At 45.7% G+C, this 24,453-nt stretch overlaps 1 protein-coding gene across 2 annotated transcripts; it reads left to right on the top strand.

Annotated features, from left to right (window-relative positions):
* The first annotated feature begins 684 nt into the window (after nt 1–684).
* On the top strand, nt 685–20,519 carry LOC112256052 (kelch-like protein 3). Of its 2 annotated transcripts, none has more exons than XM_042325883.1 (15): nt 685–1,023; nt 1,872–1,994; nt 2,354–2,460; nt 2,626–2,747; nt 3,944–4,106; nt 4,528–4,637; nt 6,760–6,876; nt 7,179–7,328; nt 7,675–7,792; nt 7,925–8,122; nt 13,751–13,852; nt 14,966–15,094; nt 16,028–16,168; nt 16,330–16,473; nt 16,660–20,519. In XM_042325883.1, exons 2-15 carry the CDS (start codon nt 1,921–1,923, stop codon nt 16,686–16,688), a joined length of 1,704 nt encoding a protein of 567 aa, XP_042181817.1. In that variant the 5' UTR covers nt 685–1,023; nt 1,872–1,920; the 3' UTR covers nt 16,689–20,519. The 2 variants fall into 2 exon arrangements, with proteins under 2 accessions (XP_042181817.1, XP_042181816.1); XM_042325882.1 differs by having other exon boundaries at nt 685–1,238.
* The last annotated feature ends 3,934 nt before the right edge of the window (nt 20,520–24,453 follow it).

Genomic DNA, 24,453 nt, shown 5'->3' with positions numbered 1-24,453 from the left:
CCAAGATTGAACTCTTTGGCCTGAATGCCAAGCATTACTTCTGGAGGAAACCTGGCAGCATCATGCTGTGGGGATGTTTTTCAGCGGCAGGGACTGGGAGACTAGTCAGGATCGAGGGAAAGATGAACGAAGCAAAGTACAGAGAGATCCTTGATGAAAACCTGCTCTAGAGTGCTTAGGACCTCAGACTGGGGCGAAGGTTAATCTTCCAAAAGGACAATGACCCTAAGCACACAGCCAAGACAATGCAGGAGTGGCTTTGGGACAAGTCTCTGAATGTCCTTGAGTGGCCCAGCCAGAGCACGGACTTGAACCCGATCGAACATCTCTGGAAAGACCTGAAAATAGCTGTGCAGCGACGCTCCCCATCCGACCTGACAGAGCTTGAGAAGAATGGGAGAAACTCCCCAAATACAGGTGTGCCAAGCTTGTAGCTTCACACATAAGAAGACTTGAGGCTGTCATGTCATCTCTGCCAAAGGTTCTTCAACAGAGTACTGAGTAAGGAAGGGGTCTGAATTCTTAGGTAAATGTGATATTTCCGTTTTTAATTTTTAATAAATGTGCAAACATTTCTAAAAACCTGTTTTTGCTTTGTCATTATGGGGTATTGTATGTAGATTGATGAGGGGGAAAAAACCATTTGATCCATTTTAGAATAAGGCTGTAGGTAACAAAATGTGGAAAAAGTCAAGGGGTCTGAATACTTTCAGAATGCACTGTATGTATATCAATATTCTAAAGTTGATATGATGAATATTGATACTATTAGCTATAAAGTTACCTCATGAATGGCTACTTTGTAACCGACTGTCCCAACGACTTCTCTTGGGTGGATTCTTCTTCTCCTCACCCGACACTCCGTAACCTAGCAACGCGGAAGCAAGTGGAACCAAGATGTTCCTCCGTGGAACAACGCTTTGCCGATTGAAATGGGGCCGCATGAAGCAGCAGTGGTGACTGGGGAAAACATTCTCTACCCTTCCTTAATCAGTTCTCAGAAAATACATGTAATAGTTTAAGGTAAAAAGGAAATAAGCAGTAACCATGGGAAGATGCTTGCTTATTATTTGCTAGGTTTAATTGTCAGCTAATGAATGAGTCAATATTCGATTATAAGCAATTTCATGCTAGTGTTGCGTTGGACTTAGTTTGGACGAGACATTTTGTGCATATGCCCGCTGCCAGCCCCTGTATTTATTTAGCACATCTGATATCATGGATTGTATAACCTTGGGGTAAGTTGACATAATAGTCGGGATGAAAGTGTACGCTTCCGATGAATTCAGTACAGCTGTTGTCGGATTACTTGCTACATGATTTGGAGAGATTTGGCATATTCCATGATAGCTGGATGACTTGCTAGCTTAGCTAACTAACGTTACTGTACTGCACTGCTTCGTTGGTTTGTCAATGTAGTTCTAGTATTAGCAATCTAAGCGAACAGCGTGAGTAAAAGGTAGCCCAAGACAACTGTATGTTACCTACCTTACTTTGTTAGTACGTTCGTCAATAAGAGTGGCACATACTTATTGTAACGTGGTTCTAGTAACCAAGTAACGTTACTAGCTAGCGAAAGAGCTGACAAATTACTAGCTACGAAAATCAACTGCTAAATTACTGTGTTAGCCAGTTAGCAACTGTAGCTAGCTACTGTTGAAGCATACATTACAATACTTCATTGTAATTTAAAATGCGTGTTCAGTTATTTTGAGTAACACGAACTTATCTCTAGCATTGTCTTTGGAATGACAGTTTTGTTAATACCATTTTTGTACAAGTCAAAGGGCTGGGGTTATTATGAATGAGGTTAATGATCTTGAGTTATCTTGGGTGGGCCTGTTAATGTCCAGTTTATTGTCCTTGACCAGTCGAGAATCTAATGACCAGCAGCCAACCTGTGACCCCGAGGAAGATGCCATGGATGTGGGGATGCACACCTTCAACCACACCCATATGAGAAAGGCATTTCAGCTGATGAATGACATGAGGAGGTAGGTTGGTTTCACCCCTGCCTAGTATCCCCTTTTTTCATCACTGAAAATAAGCCATGTGATGGCCTTTGTAAGATGTTGATATAACCCAGTGTCATTAGACACAGTAATAGCCTTCACATTATCCATAATGGCTTATCCTTGGCACCGAATAGTCTACTTTGCAATGAATGACCTAATACTACAGTAACCTCGGCACACAGCTGGAGCACTTATTTACAGTTGACAGTTATTTATAAATCCTCAGTATGATGTTGACAGTTATTTATAAATCATCAGTATGATGTTGACAGTTATTTAGAAATCGCTCAGTATGGTGATTTGGGAAAACACTGTTCAACCATCTTTTGTGTTTACAGTAAGAATATGCTGTGCGACGTTCTGTTGGTGGCAGGAAATGTAGAGGTGACAGCTCACAAGTTGGTGCTAGCCTCCTGCAGCCCCTACTTCTGTGCCATGTTCACAGGTATTTGTGTATATAGGCTACATTTGTAATCATTGTGAAAGCCGCGGGTCAAGTGAAAGATGTTGTGAATGTGAAGCCCACTTTATTGTGACAGTGAGATTATTTTTTTCCTCATGTCACATAAAACCTTCTCAAGTGGGTTCTCTCACTGTGTGTGGTGGACAGGGGACATGAGTGAGAGCAAAGCCCAGCAGGTGGAGATCAGGGATGTGGATGGCCAAACACTAAAAAAACTGGTGGACTATATCTATACAGCTATGATTGAAGTAACGGAGGACAACGTTCAGGTGAGCTACAGCGTCCCTATCTGTGTCCTCCGACATGTCTAAGTGCTTACAGCAGTGGAGTCATGTGATTCTTTCATGTTGCTTTGGCATTCCTTCATTGGTCTCTTTAGAATTATACTTTTTATGTGGCATGAAGTTGTCTCTCCCTACCAGCCCTTTCCCTTTCTCCAGCATTACCAGTCTGCTCCTTCCTTCCTTGCTGTTGAGGCCAAGGTTTCTGCAGGCAGGGCTTTTCCTCTTATTATTAGCTCAGGAAATGTGCATGGAGGGAGAGGAAATGCTCTCAATGTTTGCAACATGCCTGCTTTGTGTGCGTGTGTGCGTTTGTTTTAGAATGGCATCCAAGCCTTGTCATTAGATTGGCTCATTTTTCATTGTATGTGTGTGTGGTGCTACGGTATTTTTCATTTTAGCTCTCAGAATGTGTGGGCCACAACTGCTGAAAACACCCACTATAATAGTTAGCCTGCAGTTCCCTGTTCAGACCTAAGGGCAACAGGCAAAAATGAAATTACAGGCCTAAATTAAAGGAGAGCCTGGCTGAGTGACCTAGTTTCTGTGTGCCTGCCTGTGTGGGGATGTGGACAAATGGGAGAGCTGGGCTGCCTGTTAAAGGACACAATATTACTGAAGGACTGGCAGGCTGGAGGCTAATAAACCAGAGAAGCCAAATGTCTCCTTTAGAATTGACCACCGTGTACCACCGGTACACATCATTCTAGTTGTCCGGCTATAGTCTGAGAGCCAGGGCTGCAGAGTTCTCCTGTTATCCCTGCTGTCTCTGTTTTGGGTTTTTCACAGCTTAAGCTCTTATCCTAGTAAATATGTGGCTGTTTCTGACTCATTGTCCATTCTGAGTGGCACTGACATTATGGATCATGGCCCCCTGTAGATGAAGTTGGGGCTCCGTTTGGGTTGCCCTTAATTTTGGTATTAACCCGACTGAAATAAGTTTGCTTCCCATAGATTCCTCAAACCATTGAATAGTATTCAAATCCTCTGAATTCTAATTGAAAACATGGAGATTTGTTTGGTGTTAGAAATGAATGACAAGGAGAGCATTTTCCTGCTGTGTATTCTATTAATTGACCAAATGATATTGTCTTGTATTGGGCCCGCCTTCTCTCTCTGATGGCTGAACTGAGAGTATCCAGTCTCCTGCTGCGTGTTCTGATCCCTGTGTTGTGTCTCTGTAGGTGCTCCTGCCTGCAGCCAGCCTCCTGCAGCTGATGGACGTGAGGCAGGTGTGCTGCGAGTTCCTGCAGAGCCAGCTGCACCCCACCAACTGTCTGGGCATTCAAGCCTTCGCCGACCTCCACACCTGCACACAGCTCCTCAACCAGTCCCATGCCTACTCTGGTTAGTGGAGCCCCACCTCACTTTTACGTTTCACCAGGCAGAGAGTGTAAGCTTAGCGGAGGGGATGGAGAAACTGCCCTCTGTCTTGGTCAGTCAGTATGAACAGATTGCCGTTAAAAAGCATACAGTGGGTATTTATGACAGACTACTTTGAGCTTCAAGTGAAGGGAGTTCTTGACTCAGACTGCTTTTAGAAGATGTGACCCACCCTGGCTCTGTTTTGCATGGACCTCGTTCTGCTCAAACCTTGTAACCCATCTAAATGTCAACAGAATATCAAATTTGACCTTACGTTGTAGAGACGTGGTAAACTGCTGGGGCTTGCTGGCCGTATGCTGATAACCTTTGTCATTGCTCAGGGGTGTAACAGACCGTGAACAGTCTAGTTGTCTGTCTAACTGTGTGCTTGTTTGTTTAACAGAGCAGCATTTTTCCGAGGTGATGCTGGGAGAGGAGTTCATGGGCCTGTCTCTGCAGCATGTGTGCGGTCTCATATCCAGCGACAAACTCACCGTGTCCACAGAGGAGAAGGTAGGCCAGCTACCAGAACATCCCAAACCAACCCCTTCTTTTCTGTTCAGGGACAATGCAGGCTCATATCCTATTCTAACCTGTGAAGTGAGGATTGTGGCAACTCCTTCTTCTCTTTGCTATCAATGAGCTCAGTACAGCTCAGCTCTCAATCTCTCTCCTCCTGGTCTTCCTCAGACAACACTTATCATAACAACAGGCTTCCCATCACTCACCATGACAATAGACTCCCCATCTCTCACCATGACAATAGACTCCCCATCTCTCACCATGACAATAGACTCCCCATCTCTCACCATGACAATAGACTCCCCATCTCTCACCATGACAATAGACTCCCCATCTCTCACCATGACAATAGACTCCCCATCTCTCACCATGACAATAGACTTCCCATCACTCACCATGACAATAGACTCCCCATCTCTCACCATGACAATAGACTCCCCATCTCTCACCATGACAATAGACTCCCCCCATGACTCTCCCCATCACCATAGACTCCCCATCTCTCACCATGACAATAGACTCCCCATCTCTCACCATGACAATAGACTCCCCATCTCTCACCATGACAATAGACTCCCCATCTCTCACCATGACAATAGACTCCCCATCACTCACCATGACAATAGACTCCCCATCTCTCACCATGACAATAGACTCCCCATCTCTCACCATGACAATAGACTCCCCATCTCTCACCATGACAATAGACTCCCCATCTCTCACCATGACAATAGACTCCCCATCTCTCACCATGACAATAGACTCCCCATCTCTCACCATGACAATAGACTCCCCATCTCTCACCATGACAATAGACTCCCCATCTCTCACCATGACAATAGACTCCCCATCTCTCACCATGACAATAGACTCCCCATCTCTCACCATGACAATAGACTCCCCATCTCTCACCATGACAATAGACTCCCCATCCTCACCATGACAATAGACTCCCCATCTCTCACCATGACAATAGACTCCCCATCTCTCACCATGACAATAGACTCCCCATCTCTCACCATGACAACAGATCCAACTCCCCATCTCTCACCATGACAACAGATCCGACTCCCCATCTCTCACCATGACAACAGATCCGACTCCCCATCTCTCACCATGACAACAGATCCGACTCCCCATCTCTCACCATGACAACAGATCCGACTCCCCATCTCTCACCATGACAACAGATCCGACTCCCCATCTCTCACCATGACAACAGATCCGACTCCCGATCGCTCCCCGTGACGGCAGAGTCCCCGTCCTGCTGTAATAGAGGACAGCCCTGTCACAAACAGCCTGGTCCAAGTCTCAGAGTGACTTACCACAGAGGGAGAGAGAGCTGTACCTGAGCTGTTACTGCTGTTGCTACTGCTGTTGCTACTGCTGATACTCTTGCTGCTACTCCGACTGCTGCTACTGATGCTGATGCTGTTGCTACTCCTACTGCTGTTGCTACTCCTGTTGCTGCTACTGCTTTTACTACTGCTGGCACTACTGCTACTCTTGCTGTTGCTACTCCTACTGTTGCTGATGCTGCTGCTCTTGCTACTCCTACTGCTGGTACTACTGCTGGCACTACTGCTGTTACTATTGATGGCACTACTGCTGTTACTATTGATGGCACTACTGCTGTTACTATTGATGGCACTACTGCTGTTACTATTGATGGCACTACTGCTGGTACTATTGATGGCACTACTGCTGGCACTACTGCTGGCACTACTGCTGGCACTACTGCTGGCACTACTGCTGGCACTACTGCTGGCACTACTGCTGCGGACCCACCACTCCAGGCCTCAGGCTCCACTTGCTAATGTGCTTACAAAGCAAAGTAGCCGCCTCCTCTTCAACCGATGTACACAGCAACATGACACCAGCCCTGTCTCTATCTGGCCCCCGTCTCCTATCTATCCATTCACAGCTCTGATCCTCTATCTTCAGGGATTAGAGCAGGAGAGTGGAGGAGCAGGTTGGATGAGAAATAGCGAGGGATGGTAGATGGCTGTCTCAGTCTGTGTTCAGATAAAGGAGGGGAGTCAGCACAAGTTAGATCCTGTTCCCCTCTTGGTAAATGTAATTAACCCTTTGTGCTCTCTCTCTCTCTCCTCAGGTATTTGAGGCCATTGTTGCATGGATAAAGCATGACAAGGAGGCTCGTCTGGAGCACATGCCAAAGCTGATGGAGCACGTTCGTCTGCCACTACTGTCCAGAGATTACCTAGTACAGGTGGGTCCTACTGTCCAGAGATGACCTAGTACAGCTGGGTCCTACTGTCTAGAGATGACATAGTACAGGTGGGTACTACGGTCCAGAGATTACCTAGTACAGGTGGGTCACTCAGCACCACCATTCACCTTGTTGTCAGATAGCATGAATAATTAATCAAGCATCCACATGCTCCATCATACAAATCAAACTGTGATATTTGAAAACCCACTGCATTGTTTTATTCAAGATGGTGTACTTGACAGATGGTGAACTTGTTTCATGTGTCTGTATTGCTCACTGTGCTGTGTCCTGTGGAGCAGATAGTGGAGAAGGAGGCCTTGATCAAGAACAACAACTCCTGTAAGGACTTCCTGATCGAGGCCATGAAGTACCACCTCCTACCCGCTGACCAGCGCCACCTCATCAAGACCGACCGGACACGCCCACGCACGCCTATCAGCATGCCCAAGGTCAGACAACACTTGCATCACACATGGACACACACACACACACGTTTGTTTTACTATCCTTGTGGGGACCAAAACATTTATTCCAATAAAACCTTTAAAATAAAATCTTATTTTCCTTAACATAACCTTAACCCCTATCTCCTAACTCTAAACCTAACCCCTAAGCCTAAATTAGCCTTTTTTACTTTACTTGTGGGGAACTGGGAAATGTCCCCACGAGTGAGAATGTTTCTTGTTTTAGTATCCTTGTGGGGATTTCTGGTACCCTCAAGGGGAGCAATACAAGCTCACACACAGTTATTCATACCCACTGACTGAACCAACCGGAGCCCTATTGTTGTGTTAGGTGATGATAGTGGTGGGTGGGCAGGCTCCTAAGGCCATCCGTAGTGTGGAGTGCTATGACTTCCAGGAGGACCGCTGGTACCAGGTGGCTGACCTGCCGTCCAGACGCTGTCGAGCAGGTAAACACACCTCCCTCTGGCCGCTGCTACCTCTGAAATCACACACTCCTCTCTGACTTGTCTGTTCTACTGGGCAAACCTAAAAGCTTTTAATATCTCTCTCTCTCCTTCCTCTTGCGCTCTCTCTCTCAGGTGTGGTGTTCATGGCAGGGAGGGTGTACGCTGTGGGAGGCTTCAATGGCTCGTTGCGGGTCAGGACGGTGGACATGTACGACGGGATGAGAGACCAGTGGACCACAGTTCCCAGCATGCAAGAGCGGCGCAGCACTCTGGGTGCAGCCGTGCTGGGGGACCTGCTCTACGCTGTGGGGGGCTTCGACGGGAGCACAGGTACACAGTCCTACACCGCTCTTCTCCCCTCGCATCACCACTGCCCAAGACCAGTGTGTAGTCTAAGAAAGTGTGTTGTCTAAGTGTCCCAGCAGTCCTTTGAGAGGCAGTGGAGCGTGTTGCAGTGTGACTGAATGGAGCAGGGAACAGTAGTACCCCCAGGATGAATGTCTAGATTGTGTGGTTGGGCACAGTGGTGATGTCACCCTGACTTTATGTGATGAGAGAGAATTAGTGTTACTGATACATTGGAGAGGAAAGAGGACAGGGGAGAGGAGAGAGCATTAGTGTTACTGATACAGTGGAGAGGAAAGAGGACAGGGGAGAGGAGAGAGCATTAGTGTTACTGATACAGTGGAGAGGAAAGAGGACAGGGGAGAGGAGAGAGCATTAGTGTTACTGATACAGTGGAGAGGAAAGAGGACAGGGGAGAGGAGAGAGCATTAGTGTTACTGATACAGTGGAGAGGAAAGAGGACAGGGGAGAGGAGAGAGCCTTAGTGTTACTGATACAGTGGAGAGGAAAGAGGACAGGGGAGAGGAGAGAGCATTAGTGTTACTGATACAGTGGAGAGGAAAGAGGACAGGGCAGGGGAGAGGAGAGAGCATTAGTGTTACTGATACAGTGGAGAGGAAAGAGGACAGGGCAGGGGAGAGGAGAGAGCATTAGTGTTACCGATACAGTGGAAAGGAAAGAGGACAGGGGAGAGGAGAGAGCATTAGTGTTACTGATACAGTGGAGAGGAAAGAGGACAGGGGAGAGGAGAGAGCATTAGTGTTACTGATACAGTGGAAAGGAAAGAGGACAGGGGAGAGGAGAGAGCATTAGTGTTACTGATACAGTGGAGAGGAAAGAGGACAGGGGAGAGGAGAGAGCATTAGTGTTACTGATACAGTGGAGAGGAAAGAAAGGGCAGGGGAGAGGAGAGAGCATTAGTGTTACTGATACAGTGGAGAGGAAAGAGGGCAGGGCAGGGGAGAGGAGAGAGCATTAGTGTTACTGATACAGTGGAGAGGAAAGAGGACATACAGTGGGGGAGAGGAGAGAGCATTAGTGTTACTGATACAGTGGAGAGGAAAGAGGACAGGGCAGGGGAGAGGAGAGAGCATTAGTGTTACTGATACAGTGGAGAGGAAAGAGGACAGGGCAGGGAGAGGAGAGAGCATTAGTGTTACTGATACAGTGGAAAGGAAAGAGGACAGGGGAGAGGAGAGAGCATTAGTGTTACTGATACAGTGGAAAGGAAAGAGGACAGGGGAGAGGAGAGAGCATTAGTGTTACTGATACAGTGGAGAGGAAAGAGGACAGGGGAGAGGAGAGAGCATTAGTGTTACTGATACAGTGGAGAGGAAAGAGGGCAGGGGAGAGGAGAGAGCATTAGTGTTACTGATACAGTGGAGAGGAAAGAGGGCAGGGCAGGGGAGAGGAGAGAGCATTAGTGTTACTGATACAGTGGAGAGGAAAGAGGACAGGGGAGAGGAGAGAGCATTAGTGTTACTGATACAGTGGAGAGGAAAGAGGGCAGGGCAGGGAGAGGAGAGAGCATTAGTGTTACTGATACAGTGGAGAGGAAAGAGGACAGGGGGGACTGATACAGTGGAGAGAGAGGACAGGGGAGAGGAGAGAGCATTAGTGTTACTGATACAGTGGAGAGGAAAGAGGGCAGGGCAGGGGGAGGGGAGAGGAGAGAGCATTAGTGTTACTGATACAGTGGAGAGGAAAGAGGGCAGGGGAGAGGAGAGAGCATTAGTGTTACTGATACAGTGGAGAGGAAAGAGGGCAGGGGAGAGGAGAGAGCATTAGTGTTACTGATACAGTGGAAAGGAAAGCATTAGGGCAGGGCAGGGGGAGAGGAGAGAGCATTAGTGTTACTGATACAGTGGAGAGGAAGAGGACAGGGCAGGGGAGAGGAGAGAGCATTAGTGTTACTGATACAGTGGAGAGGAAAGAGGGCAGGGGAGAGGAGAGAGCATTAGTGTTACTGATACAGTGGAGAGGAAAGAGGGCAGGGCAGGGGAGAGGAGAGAGCATTAGTGTTACTGATACAGTGGAGAGGAAAGAGGACAGGGGAGAGTTACTGAGTGGAGAGAATTAGTGTTACTGATACAGTGGAGAGGAAAGAGGACAGGGGGGAGAGGAGAGAGAATTAGTGTTACTGATACAGTGGAGAGGAAAGAGGGCAGGGCAGGGGAGAGGAGAGAGCATTAGTGTTACTGATACAGTGGAGAGGAAAGAGGGCAGTGGGGGAGAGGAGAGAGCATTAGTGTTACTGATACAGTGGAGAGGAAAGAGGACAGGGCAGGGGAGAGGAGAGAGCATTAGTGTTACTGATACAGTGGAGAGGAAAGAGGGCAGGGCAGGGGAGAGAGCATTAGTGTTACTGATACAGTGGAGAGGAAAGAGGACAGGGGAGAGGAGAGAGCATTAGTGTTACTGATACAGTGGAGAGGAAAGAGGACAGGGGAGAGGAGAGAGCATTAGTGTTACTGATACAGTGGAGGAAAGAGGAAAGAGGACAGTGTTACTGGGAGAGGAGAGAGCATTAGTGTTACTGATACAGTGGAGATACAGTGGAGAAGGAAAGAGGACAGGGCAGTGGCAGGGGAGAGGAGAGAGCATTAGTGTTACTGATACAGTGGAGAGGAAAGAGGACAGGGGAGAGGAGAGAGCCTTAGTGTTACTGATACAGTGGAGAGGAAAGAGGACAGGGGAGAGGAGAGAGCATTAGTGTTACTGATACAGTGGAGAGGAAAGAGGACAGGGCAGGGGAGAGGAGGAGAGAGCATTAGTGTTACTGATACAGTGGAGAGGAAAGAGGACAGGGCAGGGGAGAGGAGAGAGCATTAGTGTTACTGATACAGTGGAGAGGAAAGAGGGCAGGGGAGAGGAGAGAGCATTAGTGTTACTGATACAGTGGAAAGGAAAGAGGACAGGGGAGAGGAGAGAGAATTAGTGTTACTGATACAGTGGAGAGGAAAGAGGACAGGGCAGGGGAGAGGAGAGAGCATTAGTGTTACTGATACAGTGGAAAGGAAAGAGGACAGGGAGAGAGAGAGAATTAGTGTTACTGATACAGTGGAGAGGAAAGAGGACAGGGGAGAGAGGAGAGAGCATTAGTGTTACTGATACAGTGGAGAGGAAAGAGGGCAGGGGGGAGAGGAGAGAGCATTAGTGTTACTGATACAGTGGAGAGGAAAGAGGGCAGGGGAGAGGAGAGAGCATTAGTGTTACTGATACAGTGGAGAGGAAAGAGGGCAGGGGAGAGGAGAGAGCATTAGTGTTACTGATACAGTGGAAAGGAAAGAGGGCAGGGCAGGGGAGAGGAGAGAGCATTAGTGTTACTGATACAGTGGAGAGGATACAAAGAGGACAGGGCAGGGGAGAGGAAAGAGAGCATTAGTGTTACTGATACAGTGGAGAGGAAAGAGGACAGGGCAGGGGAGAGGAGAGAGCATTAGTGTTACTGATACAGTGGAGAGGAAAGAGGGCAGGGGGGAGAGGAGAGAGCATTAGTGTTACTGATACAGTGGAGAGGAAAGAGGGCAGGGCAGGGGAGAGGAGAGAGCATTAGTGTTACTGATACAGTGGAGAGGAAAGTTACTGATACAGTGGAGAGGAAAGAGACAGGGGGAGAGGGCAGGGGGGGAGAGTGGAGAGGGAGAGGAGAGCATTAGTGTTACTGATACAGTGGAAAGGAAAGAGGGCAGGGCAGGGGAGAGGAGAGAGCATTAGTGTTACTGATACAGTGGAGAGGAAAGAGGACAGGGCAGGGGAGAGGAGAGAGCATTAGTGTTACTGATACAGTGGAGAGGAAAGAGGGCAGGGGAGAGGAGAGAGCATTAGTGTTACTGATACAGTGGAGAGGAAAGAGGGCAGGGCAGGGGAGAGGAGAGAGCATTAGTGTTACTGATACAGTGGAGAGGAAAGAGGACAGGGGAGAGGAGAGAGAATTAGTGTTACTGATACAGTGGAGAGGAAAGAGGACAGGGGAGAGGAGAGAGCATTAGTGTTACTGATACAGTGGAGAGGAAAGAGGACAGGGGAGAGGAGAGAGCATTAGTGTTACTGATACAGTGGAGAGGAAAGAGGGCAGGGCAGGGGAGAGGAGAGAGCATTAGTGTTACTGATACAGTGGAGAGGAAAGAGGACAGGGAGAGAGAGCATTAGTGTTACTGATACAGTGGAGAGGAAAGAGGGCAGGGCAGGGGGGGAGAGAGCATTAGTGTTACTGATACAGTGGAGAGGAAAGAGGGCAGGGCAGGGGAGAGGAGAGAGCATTAGTGTTACTGATACAGTGGAGAGGAAAGAGGACAGGGGAGAGGAGAGAGCATTAGTGTTACTGATACAGTGGAGAGGAAAGAGGGCAGGGCAGGGGACTGGGAGAGGAGAGAGAATTAGTGTTACTGATACAGTGGAGAGGAAAGAGGGCAGGGCAGTGGGGGAGAGGAGAGGAGAGAGAATTAGTGTTACTGATACAGTGGAGAGGAAAGAGGGCAGGGCAGGGGAGAGGAGAGGAGAGAGAATTAGTGTTACTGATACAGTGGAGAGGAAAGAGGGCAGGGCAGGGGAGAGGAGAGAGCATTAGTGTTACTGATACAGTGGAGAGGAAAGAGGGCAGGGGGGAGAGGAGAGAGAATTAGTGTTACTGATACAGTGGAGAGGAAAAGAGGGCAGGGGAGAGGAGAGAGAATTAGTGTTACTGATACAGTGGAGAGGAAAGAGGGCAGGGCAGGGGAGAGGAGAGAGAATTAGTGTTACTGATACAGTGGAGAGGAAAGAGGGCAGGGGGAGGGGAGAGAGAATTAGTGTTACTGATACAGTGGAGAGGAAAGAGGGCAGTGGGAGGAAAGGAGAGAGCATTAGTGTTACTGATACAGTGGAGAGGAAAGAGGACAGGGGAGAGGAGAGAGCATTAGTGTTACTGATACAGTGGAGAGGAAAGAGGACATACAGGGAGAGGAAAGAGCATTAGTGTTACTGATACAGTGGAGAGGAAAGAGGACAGGAGGAGAGGAGAGAGCATTAGTGTTACTGATACAGTGGAGAGGAAAGAGGACAGGGCAGGGGAGAGGAGAGAGCATTAGTGTTACTGATACAGTGGAGAGGAAAGAGGACAGGGGAGAGGAGAGAGAATTAGTGTTACTGATACAGTGGAGAGGAAAGAGGGCAGGGGGCAGGGCAGGGGAGAGGAGAGAGAATTAGTGTTACTGATACAGTGGAGAGGAAAGAGGACAGGGCAGGGGAGAGGAGAGAGCATTAGTGTTACTGATACAGTGGAGAGGGGAAAGAGGACAGGGGAGGGAGAGAGAGCATTAGTGTTACTGATACAGTGGAGAGGAAAGAGGGCAAGGGAGATGAGAGAGAATTAGTGTTACTGATACAGTGGAGAGGAAAGAGGGCAGAGGAGAGAGCATTAGTGTTACTGATACAGTGGAGAGGAAAGAGGGCAGGGGAGAGGAGAGAGCATTAGTGTTACTGATACAGTGGAGAGGAAAGAGGGCAGGGGAGAGGAGAGAGCATTAGTGTTGGCCAAGTGTTGTGCCCTGCTTTCAGAAGGTAATTTAGAGCTGCTTTGTTAACTATTTATTCTCGCCCTTTTCCCTCCTTCCTTTTCTCCCTCCGTCTCAGGCCTGTCGTCAGTGGAGACCTACAGCTATAAGACCAATGAGTGGATGTTTGTTGCTCCCATGAACACGAGACGCAGTAGTGTCGGAGTGGGAGTGGTGGACGGTAAGAGAAGAATAGTGTCAACAGTGCTTCTTATGAGCTTCTCCTCAGTGTCTATATAGAGCTTCTCCTCAGTGTCTATATAGAGCTTCTCCTCAGTGTCTATATAGAGCTTCTCCTCAGTGTCTATATAGAGCTTCTCCTCAGTGTCTATATAGAGCTTCTCCTCAGTGTCTATATAGAGCTTCTCCTCAATGTCTATATAGAGCTTCTCCTCAGTGTCTATATAGAGCTTCTCCTCAGTGTCTATATAGAGCTTCTCCTCAGTGTCTATATAGAGCTTCTCCTCAGTGTCTATATAGAGCTTCTCCTCAGTGTCTATATAGAGCTTCTCCTCAGTGTCTATATAGAGCTTCTCCTCAGTGTCTATATAGAGCTTCTCCTCAGTGTCTATATAGAGCTTCTCCTCAGTGTCTATATAGAGCTTCTCCTCAGTGTCTATATAGAGCTTCTCCTCAGTGTCTATAGAGAGCTTCTCCTCAGAGCATACCAAACATTAGGAACACCTTAATAGTGAGTTGCACCCCCACACCCCCTCAGAACAGCCTCAATTCACTGGGGCATGGACTCTACAAGGTATCGAAGGTGTTCCACAGAGATGCTTGCCCATGTTGACTCCAATGTTTCCCACATTTGTCAAGTTGTCTGGATGGACCATTTTTGATCCACATGGGAAACTGTTGAGTGTGAAAAACCCAGCAGCGTTGCAGTTCTGGACACAAACTTGTGCGCTTGGTACCTACTAACATACCCCGTTCAAAGGCACTTACATTCTTGGTCTTGCCCATTCACCCTCTGAATAGCACATATACACAATGTATGTCTCAATTGTCTCAAGGCTTAAAGTTTATTTAACCAGTCTCCTCCCCTTCATTTACACTGATTGAAGTGGATTTAACAAGTGACATCAATAAGGGATCATAGCTTTCACCTGGATTCACCTGGTCAGTCTATGTAATAGAAAGAGCAGGTGTTCCTAATGTTTTGTGCACTTAGTGTCTATAGTGTTTCTGTGCCTGTGTATTTGTCAGTTTCCTGTCTGTGGTTGTACTTTGAGCATCTCTTTGTATGTGTTCCTCGTTGTATTCCTCAGTGGGTGTGTATTGTGTTGTACAGGGAAGCTGTATGCGGTGGGTGGCTACGACGGGGCGTCACGGCAGTGTCTCAGCACGGTGGAGGAGTACAACCCAGTCAGTAACCAGTGGGGCTACATGGCTGACATGAGCACCAGACGCAGCGGAGCAGGTGCAGACAGTCCTCATCATCAACAACCCTCTCCTTATCACAGACTAGCTATCCTACGTGTTTAGAAGCAGGCAATGCTACCTCTGTGCCGCACAGACACACTGCACTCACACTGTCAGTGTCCACAGAGACATGGGAGTGCTGTGACTTTAAGTCCAGGGAATGTGTAATGGAGCTGTGCAGTATGATATGTGGTATAGGACTATATATAGAGTTGTAATGGGCTCGACTAACCTCACACAGTAACTCTTACTCTCTACAGAGATCCTTGGAAATAGGCAAGGTGTCACAAGACCCAAGGTCTTGTACATACAAATATTCTATTGGGATGGTTTCTCTCTTTCCCAAAGGGTTCTGTTGTGTATTCCCCCCCGTTCTGTTAGCTTGGTCCTGTGAGAGTGTCTCTGTCTCAGTGAAGGTTGTTGTTCTGAATGTGATCTGGTGGAGGTCCATTGGCCTCTCTGTGTGTGAGCCTCCTGGCTCTGAATGTGTGAGAGTGTCCTGTGCTCATTGTGCAGTCTGCTCAGCTGGCCAGAGGAAGTAGCACCAACACAATGCAGCCCGTTGATTCCTATGGACACTGCCTGGGTTCATCCAGGACTCTACTGCTAACTAACTTACTGGCCCATTAGCTAGGAAGGAACAGCACAACCATATCACTGAAAATGAGACAATACAGGATGTGGTTTTAATGCACTGCAAGCAATATTTTCTTTGCGTAGGCATACACCAATCTAAACCCAATGAGCACTGAAATAAGATTATTGCCATAGAGGTAGATGGCCCACTTAACAAGAGAATTACTGGGAGTGATCGCTCCTCCTTGTGGGTAGTTAATGGACTGCAGTTATTGCTGGGAAACATCTGTAGCTTGTGCAAGTACATGTGTTTGTGGGAATAGATATAACCAGACGTGTGTGTGTGTGTGTGCAGGTGTTGGGGTGCTAAGTGGGCAGCTGTATGCAGCAGGGGGTCATGATGGGCCCCTGGTGAGGAAGAGTGTGGAGGTGTACGACCCACCTAGTAACACCTGGAGACAGGTGTGTGACATGAACATGTGTCGGAGGAACGCTGGTGAGTAGTCTGATGCAACACACACACACTCCCCTATGCCCAAATGTTCTGCATATCATTGTCTCTAGAGTGTGTGTGTGTGACTCACTAACCTCATCCCCTGTGTTGATGCAGATGTATGTGTGTGTGACTCACTAATCTCCTCCCCTGTGTTCATGCAGGTGTGTGTGCTATAAACGGACTGCTGTATGTGATTGGAGGAGACGACGGCTCTTGTAACCTCTCCTCAGTGGAGTATTACAACCCTGCCACAGACAAGTGGAGCCTCATACCCACCAATATGAGAAACGGCCGAAGCTATGCAGGTAACCTTTCACCTTTTACCTTTCATACCACCTTTCAAATGCTTGTCTCTGCATCCAAACTCAGAACCTTCTCCTTTGAAGAATTAAGACATGTTGGTCATGAGATTGTTTGGTGTTGAATGTGTTATGCTGCATTTAGTGTGTTATTAATCGTTGTCCTGATATACCCTGCTATATCCACTCAAGGTGTATCCGTTATAGACAAGCCTTTATGACTATCAGGCCCCGACGGCAGCAGAACCCCACAGCCACAGGTAGCAATCAAAGGGAGCCACACAGACGTCTGATTTCACAGTCAACTCCATGGAGTAACACTAGCTTGACGGGTGGCTCAGGAGGGAGGGAGACCCCAGCCCGGACAGTGCTCTGCGGAGCTGCAGTCTCAGCCCTGTAACTGTAACTGCATTCCTTCCAGGCAGAGTGGACTTGAGAGAGACATTGGTTTCCATGGTCAAAATGACCCCAAGACTCAACAAATCTGCCTGGATCAGAGTGTCTTAAGACTGGAGGGGGCCTGTTTTCCTTCAGCCTCACAGGGGGCCATTTAGCTACATTAGTATTAGGAGGGCCTCACTCCCCTCGGACTTGTTACAACTGATCAGAGGGGGAAATAAACTGGCCTTGTTTTAAGGGATGGACTAAATGAGCTAGGACCAAGAAGAAGGTTGTTGATTGGCCTGGGAAACTAGACTGCAGTCAGTCTGCAGCGTGGGACTGTGACCGTGCAGACACACATTGTGCTAACACGGGCCTCTCAAACCAACAATGAGCTCTGGCAGTGTTGTAGTACTTGAGTCTGACTCAAGTCCTGATTATTTTGTTGTATTTTTTTGTGTATTTTTTTTTGTATTTGCACTTGGACTGGATAGGCTACAATAATAAGGAGAATATTAGCAGCACTGGGTGCGCAGAGCATCGAGGGTTCTGTTCTCTAGCAGTGGGAAGGACGTGCCACACACAGCCTACATCAGCTGGTGAGTTGCGGGGGAGCAAGACCGGAAGGCAGGCGCCGCCTCCAATCATTGGCCGCTACACATCGCGCAAGCAACTTTCTTGTTTCCCCATAACCATTAGTCACCAGCTTACTATTTAGCTTTGCCTGGTTTTTGGTTTTTGAAATGTAAAACAGTACTATGGTTGAGTTTAATAGTTAAACAACATTGTAGCTTTTTGTCTCTCTCTCTCTACCCTGAGGATAGAGAAGTAAGTTGTCTTTGAATTTGTCGTCTCGCTCTAGCCGCCCACTTCCCCCCCTGCATTCCATCGCCAGGGATGTATTCATTACGGAAACTGTTTACTGTTTAAGAACCAGGGATGTATTCATTACGGAAACTGTTTACTGTTTAAGAACCAGGGGTGTATTCATTACGGAAACTGTTTACTGTTTAAGAACCAGGGGTGTATTCGTTACGGAAACTGTTTACTGTTTAAGAACCAGGGGTGTATTCATTACGGAAACCACTTACAGTTTAAGAACCAAACAGAGAAAAGGAAACTGGGAGGGAAGTACCTGAATTTGTCCAATAGAAACTCTTGTTTGCGGTGTCCGTTTGGAGTAAATGATTTGGAAAACCGATTCTGTTGCAAAACTTTAATGGTTATAGCCCTGGTTCTGACAAGTCTCCCTTTAGTTTTCATTCTGCAATAAAAAACCTAATCAAATGTCAGTGGGCGGTAGCTGAGAGCCTGACTTAATTTATGTAGTAAATAAGTAGTGAAACACAAGTATAGAGTAGAACTTGTGAGGTAGTGATGATTAGTAAGTGAGGTTTTTTTCTTCATGGGGGAGTGGTGATAATCAGCCATTTGGTGGCAACTAGAAACAATGGCTTAATAAGACCTATTATAAATTGATGGACTAGTGACTTGTCTCATGACTTGACTCGGACTTCAGCCATAGGGACTCGTGACTTGACTCGGACTCGAGCACAGGGGACTTGGGACTCGAGGTTTAGTGACTCGACCACTGATGTAGAAATGCCCTGATGATCAGGTCAGACTCTCTGTTCTCGATTGGAGACCTATGGACTGCAGGACTGCGGCACTATGGTCACTACCAAGGTGAAACCAACAGGCTTTCACTGTCTGCAGCCTGATTGGGCGCTCCCTTTTTAATATCACCTGTGCTACTGGTCTGAAGAACTCAGCAGGCAGACTGGAGGACCAACCTGGACAAGCATTTACCACGAGCCACATGCCTCAAATATAATTTCCAATTTTAAATCGATATTGTATTTTTTCTCATATTTGAATTGGCTGCAATGGGGCACCATGTTAATGTAGTGTTTTAAATGCACTGTAAAGACAACTGCAAAGTGATACCCAAGATACACTCAGTCTTAACTTGGCGCTCTCTATGTGCCATACTGTTTTCATAATGTGTCTGGAGGTTTGTTCACAAACCTTGTCTCTCTCTGAAGGAGAAGTGCCAAATTGATGCAAAAACAACGTTAGACAATGAACACCGTGTGTAAGAATGAATGCATTATCACCTTTTTGTTTTGTATTAAGCTAATTTACTGTAACATGAGCAAAATACTACTGTACAACTTCTGGATCAGGGCCAATAATTCTGGTTAACATTATTTCAAGCTCAGAACATATTTTACCAGGGTTGGGTTAAATTCCATTTCAATTAAATGTTCTCTTTTTGAATAATAATGAATCTCTTGACTTGAAGTGGAGTTGACCCCTACTGTCTTTTTCTACGCCTAGCCTAAACTGTCATTTTTTTCACTGAGATTCTGGTATTTTAAATTATTCTATATACTGCACAATCTGTAGGTTTACTATGGTTAGCCACCCCAGAGCAATGTTGAAATATGCAGGACATAGGCAACTTGTATAATGTTAAGTATATTCATTATTTTATCAAGGTCAGTGAAATATTTTCTAAGGTTTATTGTGGATATTAAATGATAGTACCACCTTTTAGAATTCTCTTGAGCATCAGTCCTCTGTTCAGGGAGTGGTTCCATTTGGGTACATGGTTACTGTGGTTCCATTTGGGTACATGGTTACGGTGGTTCCATTTGGGTACATGGTTACGGTGGTTCCATTTGGGTACATGGTTACGGGGGCACCATTTGGGTACATGGTTACGGTGGTTCCATTTGGGTACATGGTTACGGGGGTTCCATTACTGTACATGGTTACGGTGGTTCCATTTGGGTACATGGTTACGGGGGTTCCATTACTGTACATGGTTACGGTGGTTCTATTTGGAAACGTGGTTATGGTGGTTCTATTTGGAAACGTGGTTATGGTGGTTCCATTTTTAATTTTAATTTCTAGAACATCTGACTCTCTTCATAGAACCAAGGTCCCTTCCAAATCACCATGAGCAGTTTTACTTTACACTTTCAATGCTACTGAAACGAACCTGGCTTTTTATTAACTTGGACTATGCAGCTGACTGTGAGCCACCATTGTAAGATGTGGATTGGTAGGAGGTGTGTGTGTGTGAGACTCAGACTGGGAGTGTATGAGGATGACATCTGTAGTTGTCAGTAACTTTATTAGTGAATGCCATCAGCTCAGCAGCCATGTTTGTGGCCTTGTACATTACATTTCAAGCCACTTGTCATATGGAATGTAGGGCTACTTTCTGTATTGGTGGGAATAGTAATACACCATATATTATTACTAGCTATCTACAGCATGTCACTGACAATCCTAGACTGAGCATGGTCACAGGGGGAAGATCTCAATTGCATACTCCGTGTCCTCTCGCCTTGTCTCCTTCTCAAAACCCATTGGATGAGAAAGTCATAGGACCCTCCCCTCTGACCTTCTCATCCAATGGGATTTGGAGTATGGAGTATGCAATTGAGATCTTCCCAGGGTCCCTCTGGAGAGGTGTGGTCAGAGGTCAGAGCTGGACCACTCAGGGACCTGCACTGAGCCTGCATAACAACACCCATGGTCTGTAAACCCAGGCTGGTGTCCAAAACCCTGTATGGCCTTACTGCGTCCATTCCACCCAACCTGTCCTCATATCTTCAGCTGCTCGGTTTATGACCAATAAAAATGGCCTTGCATTTTAAGTGGGGGAAGTGTGGCCTTGAATCATTGTCTAACAGTGTGGAACATTAACACGATACTGTATGGGATCTTAGGATTCAGTAGGGACTGTGTATGGTGTTAATCTTTATATACAGTACCAGTCAAAAGTTTGGACACACCTATTCATTCAAGGGTTTTTCTTTATTTTTTACTATTTTCTACATTGTAGAATAATAGTGAAGACATCAAACTATGAAATAACGCATGGAATCATGTAGTAGTCAAAGTGTTAAACAAATCCAAATTAATTTTTTTATTTGAGAGCTTTCAAAATTGCTACCCTTTGCCTTGATGACAACTTTGCACACTCTTGGCATTCTCTCAACTGGATTCATGAGGTAATCACCTAGAATGGATTTCAATTAACATGTGTGCCTTGTTAAAAGTTAATTTATGGAATTTCTTTCCTTCTTAATGCGTTTGAGCCAATCAGTGACAAGGTAGGGTTGGTATACAGAAGATAGCCCTATTTGGTAAAATACCAAGTCCATATTATCGCAAGAACAGTTCAAATAAGCAGAGAAAAACGACAGTCCATCATTACTTTAAGACATGAAGGTCAGTCAATCTGGAAAATTTCAAGAACTTTGAAAGTTTCTTCAAGTGCTATGATGAAGCTGATTCTCATGAGGACCGCCACAGGAAAGGAAGACCCAGAGTTCAAATAAAATTGTATTTGTCACATGCGCCGAATACAACAGGTAGTGAAATGCTTACTTACAAGCCCTTAACCAACAATGCAGTTTTAAGAAAAGAAAAAAAAGATAAAAGTAACAAATAATGAAAGACAAGCAGTAAAATAAGAACAGCGAGGCTCTATACAGATGGTACCAGTACGGAGTCAATGTATGGGGGGGCACAGATTAGTCGAGGTAATATGAACATGTAGGTTGAGTTATTAAAGTGCCTATGCATAGATAAAAGAGAGTAGCAGCAGCGTTAACTCTGCTGCAGAGGTTAAGTTCATTACCAGCCTCAGAAATTGCAGCCCAAATAAAAGCTTCACAGAGTTCAAGTAACAGACACATCTCATCATCTACTGTTCAGAGAAGACTGCGTGAATCAGGGCTTCATGGTCGAAATGCTGCAAAGAAACCACTACTGAAGGACACCAATAAGAAGAGACTTGCTTGGGCCAAGAAACATAACCAATGAACATTAGACCAGTGTAAATTCTGGTTCCAACCGCCATGTATTTGTGAGACGCAGAGTAGGTGAACGGATGATCTCTCATATGTGGTTCCCGACGTAAAGCATGGAGGAGGAGGTGTGATGGTGTGGTTTTCTGGTGACACTGAGTTATTTAGAATTCAAGGCACACTTAACCAGCATGGCTACCACAGCATTCTGCAGCGATACACCATCCCATCTGGTTTGGGCTTAGTGAGACTATCATTTGTTTTTGTCAACAGGACAATGACCCAACCCACCTCCAGGCTGTGTAAGAGCTATTTGACCAAGAATTAGAGTGATGGAGTGCTGCATCAGATGACTTGGTGTCCACAATCACCCAACCTCAACCCAGTTGAGATGGTTTGGGATGAGTTGGACCGCAGAGTGAAGGGAAAGCAGGGAACTCTTTCAAGACTGTTGGAAAAGCATTGAAGCTGGTTGAGAGAATGCCCAGACTCTACAAAGCTGTCATCAAGGCAAAGTGTGGCTACTTTTTAAGAATCTAAAATAGATTTGAATTTTTTTTAAACACTTTTTTGGTTACTACAGGATTCCTTATGTGTCATTTCATAGTTTTGATGTCTTCACTATTATTCTACAATGTAGAAAATAGTAAAAATAAAGAAAAACCCTTGAATGAATAGGTGTCCAAACTTTTGACTGGTACTGTGTAACTGAATAAATACAGTTGAAGTCGGAAGTTTACATACACTTCGGTTGGAGTCATTAAAACTCATTTTTCAACCACTCCACACACATTTCTTAAACTATAGTTTTGGCAAGTCGGTTAGGACATCTACTTTGTGCATGACACAAATAATTTTTCCAACAATTGTTTACAGACAGATTATTTCACTTATAATTCACTGTGTCACAATTCCAGTGGGTCAGAAGTTTACATACACTAAGTTGACTGTGCCTTTAAAGAGCTTGGAAAATTCCAGAAAAGATTGTCATGGCTTTAGAAGCTTCATGTAGGCTAATTGACATAATTTGAGTCAATTGGAGGTGTACCTGTGGATGTATTTCAAGGCCTACCTTCAAACTCAGTGCCTCTTTGCTTGACATCATGGGAAAATCAAAAGAAATCAGACAAGACTTCAGAAAAAAAATTGTAGACCTCCACAATTCTAGTTCATCCTTGGGAGCAATTTCCAAACGCCTGAAGGTACCACGTTCATCTGTACAAACAATAGTATGCAAGTATAAACACCATGGGACCACGCAGCCGTCATACCGCTCAGGAAGGAGACGCGTTCTGTCTCCTAGAGATGAAGGTACTTTGGTGCGAAAAGTGCAAATCAATCCCAGAACAACAGCAAAGGACCTTGTGAAGATGCTGGAGGAAACGGGTACAAAATTATCTATATCCAAAGTAAAACGAGTCCTTTATCGACAACCTGAAAGGCCGTTCAGCAAGGAAGAAACCACTGCTCCGAAACTGCCACAAAAAAGCCCAACTACGGTTTGCAACTGCACATGCGGACAAAGATGGTACTTTTTGGAGAAATGTCCTCTGGTCTGAAACAAAAATAGAACTGTTTGGCCATAATGACCATCGTTATGTTTGGAGGAAAAAGGGGGAGGCTTGCAAGCCGAAGAACACCATCCCAACCGTGAAGCACGGGGGTGGCAGCATCATGTTGTGGGGTGTTTTGCTGCAGGAGGGACGGACTGGTGCACTTCACAAAATAGATGGCATCATGAAGGAGGAAAATTATGTGGATATATTGAAACAACATCTCAAGACATCAGTCAGGAAGTTAAAGCTTGGTCGCAAATGGGTCTTCCAAATGGACAATGACCCCAAGCATACTTCCAAAGTTGTGACAAAATTGCTTAAGGACAACAAAGTCAAGGTATTGGAGTGGCCATCACAAAGCCCTGACCTCAATACTATAGAACATTTGAGGGCAGAACAGAAAAAGCGTGTGTGAGCAAGGAGACCTTCAAACCTGACTCAGTTACACCAGCTCTGTCAGGAGGAATGGGCCCAAATTCACCCAACTTACTGTTGGAAGCTTGTGGAAGGCTACCTGAAACGTTTGACCCAAGTTAAACAATTTAAAGGCAATGCTACCAAATACTATTTGAGTGTAGTGTATGTAAACTTCTGACCCACTGGGAATGTGATGAAAGAAAGAAAATCATTCTCTCGACTATTATTTTGACATTTCACATTCTTAAAATAAAGAGGTGATCCTAACTGACCTAAGACAGGGAAATCTTACTCGGATTAGATTTTTGAATTGTGAAAACTGAGTTTAAATGTATTTGGCTAAGGTGTTTGTAAACGTCCGATTTCAATTGTATATATGTATATATATATATATATATATTTTTTTTTACATAGATGTGGTGTCTGTCTTTTTGTGAAATATTCTATAATTTGACAATGATATATTACCATGATAAGAGTATAGCACACTAGCAAGTTGCAGTATCAAAGCTCGGATTCAATCCCATCGCCGATTTAGACAATGCAATATTTCCGATTGAGACAACATATAACTGTGAATGTTGTCTCTGCAAACATTGCCTGCAGAAACATTGCCTTTAAAACTTGCATTACGTGGCCTAAGGTTGTGTGTTCCAGTCCCGCAGGGATCCTATGTACACTGAACAAAAATATAAACGCAACATGTAAAGTGTTGGTCCCATGTTTCATGAGATGAAATAAAAAATCCCAGAAATGATCCATATGAATAAAAAGCAAATTTCTCATTTAGTTTACATCCCTGT

This window comes from Oncorhynchus tshawytscha, linkage group LG08 (genome assembly GCF_018296145.1).
Source record: "Oncorhynchus tshawytscha isolate Ot180627B linkage group LG08, Otsh_v2.0, whole genome shotgun sequence".
Lineage (NCBI taxonomy): Eukaryota > Metazoa > Chordata > Actinopteri > Salmoniformes > Salmonidae > Oncorhynchus > Oncorhynchus tshawytscha.
Note: the sequence above shows the minus strand (reverse complement) of the source record. Positions and strands in the feature narration are given on the sequence as shown.